Here is a 10,155-nt window from a genome sequence, read left to right as displayed (position 1 = left end):
ATGTATAGCAGTAAGGGATTTTTAAACATGCCTGAATATCCCCTGCTAGTTGAAGGGACAATGATTTCATTTTTGGTAGACTCAGGGGCGACCCGATCTGTTTTGCGACCATGTGACTTGCCATGTGAACCAGCGCTAACAAACAAAACGCATGGTTCTTTGTCTGTATCAGGACATTATATAACAGAACGGTTCACTGTGCCATTAAAGTGTGAGACAGAAGGGGGCCACGTGCTGAAGCATGCATTTTTAACTTCAAAAACATGCCCAGTACCCCTTCTGGGCCGAGATTTAATGTGCAAATTAAATTTGGTAATGGTTGCAGATCCCTCGGGCATTGTAGTGAAAGAGGGTGAGCAAATGTATTTGAAAACAGAACCAAAATGGGTTTACAAATGGCACATAACCGAAACTGAGTGGGCAAAAACAATCTGTGAATTGGGGAAAAATAGAACACTGTCATTTGGTACAGATTTTATGATGCCTGACAATTTGCATTGCACGTCACATGTCGTAACAGAACGAGATCAATTTTATGAAAAACAATGGTTTGAACAAAAAGAAGACACTTTGAAACTTGATCAAATGTTTTGGACTGAGAAAATGTGTGCGATTTCAGTAGGCTTATCAGAAAAACAGCTTCCTCTCTATTTGATAGCAGGAGAGTGTGTGCCACACATATCAATTTCAAAGAAAAACACACAGGCCTGGGGTGACATGGGAATGTTTGTGAAGCACTGTGTTGAAACAAATGACTGGGAGAAGGTCGATGAGACTTTAGAGTACAGTAAGAAATTGAGGGCTTTTAAATCTGATTGCAAGCATGAAATTGAGGTGAAGCGAATTTTAACCGCTGTTGACAAACACACATATGAAAATGACTGTATGACAAATATTTGTGCTTTGGACATACACCCTGCGCTGGCAGAAGTGCCTGACGAGTTGTGGGCAAAGCACAAGTATGATGTGGGACTGATTAAAGGATGCGAACCGGTGATAATTACTCCCAAATCTGATTATAGACCTTGCCAACCACAATATCCATTAAAAACTGAGGCAATTTTGGGCATAGAACCAGTTTTTGAATCATTGTTAAAAGAAGGCGTAATTGTTCCATGTGACACCTCACCGGTGCGTACTCCCATCTTTCCTGTGAAAAAGATTAGAGATAAGGGTCAGCCCACTGAATGGCGTTTTGTGCAGGACCTGCAAGCTGTGAATTCAGCTGTCAGAGCGAGAGCTGCTACAGTTCCAAATCCCTACACAATCTTGTCACAAATTCCACAGAGCGCCACATTCTTTTCAGTGGTAGATTTGGCGAATGCCTTCTTTAGCGTACCAGTGGACAAAGACAGTGCATATTGGTTTGCATTTAATTTTAAAGGGAAAGGGTATACTTTCACAAGATTGTGTCAGGGATATTGCGAATCACCAACAATTTACAATGAAGCACTCAGACGAAGTCTTGAAAATTTGACTCTGACACCTGGATCAGCTTTGCTTCAATATGTTGACGATATTTTGATTTGTGCAAAAGATGAAACAACATGTGTGAAAGACACTGTGACCTTGCTGCAACATTTGGCACAGGAAGGTCACAAGGTCAGTAAACCTAAGCTACAATTTGTAAAAAAACAAGTCACATTTTTGGGTCATATAATATCTGCAAACAGTAAATCACTGTCTGGAAAACGAGTGCAGGCAATAACTGAGGTACCAAAACCAACCACAAAGAAACAAATGTTGTCATTTTTGGGGATGTGCTCTTATTGCAGAACATTCATTCCCAATTATGCGATTCTTGAGCAACCCCTGAGAGCACTGACAACAGGGAAGGAATTGAAGTCATGTGATAAGATTAATTGGACGGGGGAGGCTGAGAAGGCTTTTGCCGACATGAAAGCGCAGCTCGCCACAGCCCCCACATTAGGCCTACCTGTACCAACTAAACCATTTGTCCAAATGGTTGATGAAAAAAATGGGTTTATGTCTTCTGTTCTTTTGCAGCTACATGGAGACAGAATGCGACCAGTGGGTTATTTCTCTGGCAAATTAGATCCAGTAGCAGCAGGCCTGCCGCACTGTCTGAGGGCCGTGGCAGCTGCTGAACAGGCTGTGATGGCCTCTAGAGAATTTGTGGGGTATTCTGACGTGACATTAATGGTTCCGCATGCTGTTTCCATGATTTTGCAGGAACAGAAGACTTCACATTTGTCAACAGCACGATGGCTGAGATATCACACAATTTTGCTGGATATGCCAAACATCACAGTGAAGCGTTGCACAGTGCTGAATCCTGCCACTCTCCTTCCAACAGAGGAGGATGGGGAGGAACATCACTGCTGTTTGACTGCACTCGAACAGATATGTACCCCACGCCCTGACCTTTCGGACACACTGCTCGAAAACAGTGAGCATATCCTGTTTGTGGATGGCTCTGCGTTCAGAGATCCACAGACAGGCCTGAACAAAGTTGGTTACGCGGTGACCACTGAATTCGAAACATTGACATCTGGCACATTGCCATCAAATTTTTCAGCTCAAGCGGCAGAGCTCGTAGCCCTGGCAGAAGCATGCAAGCTCATGGAGGGTAAAAGTGTAACGATTTACACAGATTCACGATACGCGTTCGGGGTTGCGCATGATTTTGGGGCTTTATGGAAACATAGAAATTTTTTGAAATCTGATGGCCGGCCAATTCTAAATGCTTCTCTTGTGTCTACTCTTTTAGACGCAATTCTCTTGCCAAAACAACTTGCTATCTGTAAATGCGCAGCGCATACTAACAACAAAGATTTCATTTCAACAGGAAACGCAAGAGCAGATATGGCTGCGAAGGCCGCGGCAGCACGGCAGTCAAAGGAACCAGAATGCATTTTATTATCTGAAACTAACACAAATGCTTTGACTTCTTTACAGAGTATGCAGGCGTTTGCTACAGTAGCGGAGAAGAACCTGTGGAGACGTTGTGGTTGCAAACTTGAGAATGATGTGTGGATGAGTGTGGATGGCAAGCCTTGTTTACCCCGACATTTTTTCTCTCATTATGCTAAATGCCTCCATGGGCGTGACCATGGAGGCAAAGGGGCTATGGTAAGACAAATGAAAGACATGTGGTTCACGAAGGGCTTTACAGTGGTCGCTGAAAATTTTTGCAACAGATGCGTCATCTGCAACACACACAATGTGGCGAGAGGAGTGAAAATGCCCCTAGCATCTCAACCAGCATCAGAAGGCCCATTTGAGTATCTCATGATGGATTTCATTGAATTGAGTCCGTGTGAGGGAAAGAAATACTGCCTGGTGATGGTTGACATGTGGTCAAAGTGGGTTGAAGTTTTCCCCACCTCCAAACAGGATGCAGCAGCAGTGGCCAAAGCCCTGCTGACTGAAATAATTCCCAGATGGGGAATTCCAAGAAAGATAAGTTCAGACAACGGAACACACTTTGTGAACGAGGCAATAAAACAAGTGGGTCAGTTTTTGGGAATAGATATGAGAACACATTGCAGTTACCATGCTTCTTCAGGGGGGGCAGTGGAACGTGAAAACGCAACAATCAAAAACAAATTGGCAAAATGTTGTGAAGACACTGGTCTCACATGGATAAAAGCCTTGCCTATTGTGTTAATGTACATGAGAATGAGAAAAAGAACCAGAGTAAATTTGAGCCCGTTTGAAATTGTTTTTGGACGACCGCCATTCATGGGAATGGAAGGGGGTAAACAACAGCTGCCATCCACAGATTTGTGTGAGCACAATATGCTGAATTACTGCAAAGAAATGTCTTCTCTGTTGTCTGATGTCTGCGTGCAGGTGAAAGCTGCTCAGGGGAAACCGGCTGAGACTCCCTTGCACAACATCAAGCCAGGAGATTACGTGGTGATAAGGGACCTGAGGAGGAAGAGCTGGAAGGCGAAAAGGTGGTTAGGACCATTTGTCGTGCTTCTGACGACACACACCGCCGTCAAGGTAGCTGAGAGAGCGACGTGGGTGCATGCGAGCCATTGCAGAAAGGTCCCACCAGTGATCGGGGAGGAGGAGCCGAGAGGAGAGGAGCAGGAGGCACACGTCTGTGCGGGTAGAGATCAAATATAAACATCATTTGCCGTTATCATCTCAAGAGTAGAGACCCTGGCACAAAGTGGTGCTGAGCCAACCAGTTTTTTTTAAAGAAAAAGCACATCAAAGACTAATCTTCCTCACACGTTCTGGACGTACAACTGTGCGATCCATTTAGCCAACTGTAAAGAATGGAGCAAGTGAGACCATGGCACCGGTTTCAAGTGCCCGGAATGTGTGGCATAAAGGTAACCACGTGCATACTGACTTTATTCAGCTTGGTGATGAGTAAACCAGCACCACAACAAGTGAAACCACCTGTTATACCAGCATTTGAACCTGACATTCCCAGCTGGGATGAAACAGTGTGGATGGGAAATGAAGGAGTAGGAAAAGGGGGAACAAAACCGGAAGTGGACAAGGCAATGACAAAATGCCAAGGGAACAAAGCCTGCACTCTGGCACTGCTGCAGAAACAGGAACTGAAGATAAACACCAGCTGCTGGCTTTGTCTGCAAATGTCTCACGCCTGGAAGACAGTACCATTGACTGTTGCAACAATAAATGAGACTGACTGTCTGATCCCAAAGCAGATGACGGAGGTGCTTAGAGCTGCAGCAGACATCGAGCAAGGGAAGATTCCAACAAAACATCCAACATCTGCCTGCAAGAGAACACAACGGTATAATCACACAGACATGTTGATTCCACCATTGAGAGTGATGCATGTTCAAGGAGATGTGTGCGTGTGCTCACAGAGACTGAAGCTGAACGTGAACACAGGATGGTCTGACTGCAGAGTCAGAATTGACATCAAGAATTCAACGACAGGGAACTGCACAGCCGTAATAGACGGTATCACAACAGACTTTACCTGCCCGTTTAGCAAACCAGGTGACACTTCACCTGCGGCAGTTTGGGTTTGCGGTGACAGAGCATATCATTTCATGCCACAGAAAGACTGGACAGGTTGCTGTTACCCAGCCTTAATGAATGTGGGAACATCTGTGTATTTTCCGGATAATGAAAAAGGAGAAAAGACCAGACAGAAAAGAGATATTGTTTCTGAAATAGGGACATTGCCAAACCATTACAATGGTTATGTCTTGTCAGATCCGTGGACAACACCTGGGGCAAATGTGGGCTGGTCTATTTTTCTGGGGGTGGGAACAGCAGTAACGATAAACAAAATTAATGGATTAGCATGGAGTGTGTTAGCTTTAGCCAATAGCACCGAACATGCCATGACAATGGTGAATGAGGAAATGAGACAGATCAGAGATGCAGTTATTCAGAACAGACTGATTTTAGACATGCTCACGGCAGAAAAAGGAGGAGCTTGCAAAATGTTGGGAATGTCATGTTGTTTTCACATTCCAGATTACAGTGACAACATCACAAACATCATAAACCATATGAGAGCAGCTGTAAGGGAACCTGAGAAAGCTGATGATTCATGGTTTGGGTGGATAACAAATCTGAGAGTTTGGGGACACTGGCTATGTTACACTGTATTGCCAATTTTTGCAATAGTGGTACTAGTATTGCTATGTTTACCATGTATTTTTCAGTGCACTTCCAGCATAGTACAGAGAATGGTGAAGACCAATATGTCTCAGCAAATGGGTAAACTAACTGTTTATGACGATTACAATGAGTGGATGAGCGAATTTGATGAGATGTTTAGCGAAGAGACACCTAAAACAAATTAGGGGATTTTTATTTGTTTTTTTTTTTTAATTATTTTTTTTATTTTTTTGTTTTTGTATTGTTTTGTTTGTTTTTTATTATTAGGGAACCCAGATATCTAAATGTTTCTTTATTTACAAATTTAAGAGAATGATCATTTATACAAAAAATCAGAAATGAAGAGTGTAAATGTGATGAGTGACTTAAATTAGCTTGTTTTATTATTACTTTTTATTACCTTTTAAATACCTTTATAATTGTTATTTTTTATTTATTTTTTTCTTATTCTTATTATTATTTTTTTTTATATCTACACATTTTAAATTTTCCTTGTGAGTTATCAAAGAATGATAAAAGGGGGAATTGTTGGGGAAAATTTAATCACAGAAAAAGATTTTATTTTTGAGTTCACACAGAAGTCAATATCTGTTTCAGCTATGCAAAACACCTCTCTGAGCTCAACAGACAAAGCGTCTGGGGGTAACGATGGGACATCCAAACTGAGAGCTTTCCCGAACCAAGGGTGTCGGATCATTTAAATAAGTTCTAAGACAGAAGGGGGACCATTGTGTTTCTTGCTTTTTAATTTAAAATAGTCTGAGACAAAAGGGAAGGCCATTTGTGGGCCATTTGTGTGTGTGTTTGTTACCTACATCCTGTATGGAAAAGTACTGAGGAGAGTTGCTCAGACATTTGGAGTATAAATGTTTGTGGGCTCCTTTGTGTCCTTAGTTCACACTCGGGGCAGACATTGTATGGTTGTGTCGACTGTGGACTCTTTCTTGCAAGAAATAAAATCTTTATAAAGTGAATTCTCTTAAGGTTTGTCTCTTACTAGTGATGTCAGCTAATTAATTTTTGCCGCAACAGTGTTCTGCTGTGATGATTTTGTGCAGTCTGTTTAAAATGTGAATATGTGGGCTGTGTTGTAAGGACCTAAGTTGGCATGCTGGTGGAGGACCACATTCTGTGTGATTGCAACTATTGTGATGTTACCATCACGTTGGCCTGGGACATTCAAAATGATGTTTCTCCCTCTCCCTCTTACTGCAACATTGCCTTTCATTTTGTTGAAGACACATAAACTCACCTTTTGCCTTTTTATAGTACTTGCACCTGATTGTTGAGTTTACAGTAAAGCACATAAGTGTCTGCACACCTGACAGCTGTGTTTGATCAATTGGTTTATAGGCGAGGTATTTTGTAAAGCAGTGTCTTGAAATGGCAAAGAAGTGACATTATGTTCGATTTCTGTGTCTTCTGTGTCTGTGTCATGTAGAGTTTCAGTATCTGTGTTATATTTTTAATTTTAGTGTGTAAGCAATCGTAAAAAACTGTAATAGAAATAATCAATAATCATTTTGTATGAAATGTTCACATTTGCATTACATGACCACCATCTCCATGAAAGTACAAGCTGTCTCTAATTCCCAGGGTTAATTACCACATCGCATGCAGTTTGGGGAATACAGCACTCTAAACTTAATTATCGCCCAAGATGAAAAAATTACATAACACGTAGCCACAAAACTTCCCTATGGTTTGTCATTCTGTAATGTTAACTGTCATTAAAATGTAGAAAAAAATCATCACAAAGAGACAGAACTAATTTTATTAGAAACTGCATTCATAACATTCACATGAGGATAACTTTTTTTCCATTGTTGTATTTTGTGGTATTGAATTTTTTTCAACTGCTTATATTTTCAAAACTTTGCCTCTTTTTTTCAAAACTTTACACACAAATCCAAGAATTGCACACACAAAATGCAAAATACCTCACATCTCTTGCAAAATGAAGCACTGTATTCAAAATATCACAAACACATCTCTAAAGCAAACATTTGTCTTATGTTGCAAACACCTTTACCATAATATTCTATTATATTACGGATATATCATATAGACACAGTTATGAGCTCATATGTACATTTCTAAACAAGATTGAAAGTAATTGGCAGAGAGATGTTGAAAAATTCACGGTAAACACGAAAGCAATATTGAAACCAAACTTTTTTTTTTTGTTACTGTAAGCTGTTACATAGAGAATTGTGTGTTGTATTTTGCAAAAAGTGTTTTATAAAATTGAAAACTGAGTCGAAGCCAGAGAATTAATGTATAGTTTTGCAGATTTGTGTGTGATTCTGGTGTTTGAGTGTCAGGTTTCAGAAACTGTGTGACAAGTAAGGATTTTGTGCGTAAGCAACTGTAAAATGTTATTTGTGTATTGTACTTTTTAAATTTTTAGTATAGTACAGCAAAACTATAACACTTCCATTTTTCAGAGCTGTCAACACTAGAAAGACAGCAAGCCTTCAGTTAGCAAACACAACATGCATGTAAAAAATGATATGTTATAAAATTGTATATAATATGTATATTATTTTGTGCTTGTGCTTCATGTATATTCTACTACGCTATTTAGATCAATAAACATTCAGAAACGGGTGCATATAGTTTTTACAAAGTGAATAAAACAAAAAATAAAAATAAAAGTTTGACTTCCTAGAGGGGCCCAAGAAAGGGCCTGAGGTGGGGCCCAAGGTGAAGCCGGAGGGAGTCAGCGGCATAGGCGGAGCCAAGGAGCTGCAAGACACCAGTGGAGCAGGTGAGTCCAGAGAACTGCATGGCAAAAAAAAAAAAAAAAAAAGCCTTGCATGCAAACCTTCCTGTGTGCAAACTCTTAGTGCAGTTCTAGCAACAAGGTTTCTTTGAAAAGATGCTACATGTGTTGTCTTTTTAAACATTTATAGTTTGTGGGATACAACTTTGTCCTCCTAAAGGCGTCTTCACTAGCCCTTTTGAATCAAATCTTATGGCATAAACGAATAAGAGATAAGAGATGTCTAGCTGTGTATGTCTTTTTATATCTCCACAATCAATGAATGATGTATGCATTTATCAAAAATTCACACAGTATGTATTTTCACACACACAGTATGAGCACAGATAATATAAACAGTGTGTGCTAAATCAATTATGTCTGTAAAGATTTACATGAACTTCTTTCATACCTTCTCCATCCTAAAGCTATCAAAATTTCCTTCGAGGGAGTGAATGAAAGAGAGAGAGAGAGAGCATAAAGAATAAAAACAAGTTCCTTATCTCTGTTGCCTCAGGGTGGGAATTAAAACATTGAAGAGGGGTGTACATGAGGAACGCCTTCCAAATTGCTCTCATTACTGGATGCATTACCATGGCAACCTGGCAGTTCTAAAACTCACTTATATTCCTGAAATGAGTAAATGTGTACAGTGACCACTCTTTGAACATATGCCTGACAAATATTTCTCAGTGCTTTATATGCTTTCTCAGGCTTGAATGACTTTGAGACAAACTGACATTTTGTTTGGTGTTGCATAAGAATAATTTCAGTGAGGCATATCGTGTCACACAACACCTCAGTGGAGAGTGGTTGGGCTCTGATAAAGCAAATCCTGTCAAGTCATTTGGCTAACATTTTTTAAAATGAAACCTGGCCAACAATGACAGTTTACATTTGGTACAAAGAGTGATAGAAAAATAATCTATCAATAAATAAAATATCACAAAATCAGATACACAAATGCTTTTTTGGAGTCACTGTTATAGTTAGTAGATAATTGGTTGCATCTCTAGAGCCCCATCTCAGTCATAAGGTATCAGTGCCCAGAAATTTGTTTAGATAATGAGAGAAAAGAAATGCAGTCCTGGCTCCCACAACTGTTATTCACTATAATCCATCTTTATAGCTTCATAAGACCCCTATTTCCAAAGCACTTGTTATAGATTATCAAAGCCCTAGAACAACAAGTTTTTAGAAGTCAGAATGCAGATTGAATGCAAATTTAGTCAGTTCTTGGTTCCAAAAATTGTTATCTGATTGTGTACAATTGATTGCTGACAATTTGGGAAAACAATGCTAATATGTTATATATATATATATATATATATATATATATATATATATATATATATATATATATATATATATATATATATATATATATATATCCTTTGCTCAGTATTTAGTAGAAGCACCCTTTTGATCTAATACAGCCATGAGTCTTTTTGGGAAAGATGCAACAAGTTTTTCACACCTGGATTTGGGGATCCTCTGCCATTCCTCCTTGCAGATCCTCTCCAGTTCTGTCAAGTTGGATGGTAAACATTGATGGACAGCCATTTTTAGGTCTCTCCAGAGATGCTCAATTGGGGTTAAGTCAAGGCTCTGGTTGGGCCATTCAAGAACAGTCACTGAGTTTTTGTGAAGCCACTCCTTTGTTATTTTAGCTTAGGGTCATTGTCTTGTTGGAAGGTAAACCTTCGGCCCAGTCTGAGGTCCTGAGCACTCTGGAGAAGGTTTTCATCCAGGAAATCCCTGTACTTGGCCGCATTCATCTTTCCCTCGATTGCAACCAGTCG

The 10,155-nt window shown here is 40.0% G+C and overlaps 1 protein-coding gene across 1 annotated transcript; it reads left to right on the top strand.

The window, feature by feature from the left end:
* LOC125277809 (protein NYNRIN-like) lies at window positions 1-6,563 on the top strand. The gene has a single exon (XM_048206323.1). It carries the CDS (start codon window positions 1-3, stop codon window positions 4,096-4,098), a length of 4,098 nt encoding a protein of 1,365 aa, XP_048062280.1. The 3' UTR covers window positions 4,099-6,563.
* The last annotated feature ends 3,592 nt before the right edge of the window (window positions 6,564-10,155 follow it).

Source organism: Megalobrama amblycephala, linkage group LG11 (assembly GCF_018812025.1).
Source record: "Megalobrama amblycephala isolate DHTTF-2021 linkage group LG11, ASM1881202v1, whole genome shotgun sequence".
Lineage (NCBI taxonomy): Eukaryota > Metazoa > Chordata > Actinopteri > Cypriniformes > Xenocyprididae > Megalobrama > Megalobrama amblycephala.
Note: the sequence above shows the minus strand (reverse complement) of the source record. Positions and strands in the feature narration are given on the sequence as shown.

What these genes read in the sequence shown, in the direction of transcription:
- LOC125277809 (XM_048206323.1), top strand. Translation starts at nt 1, where the DNA reads ATGTATAGCAGTAAGGGATTTTTAAACATGCCTGAATATCCCCTGCTA.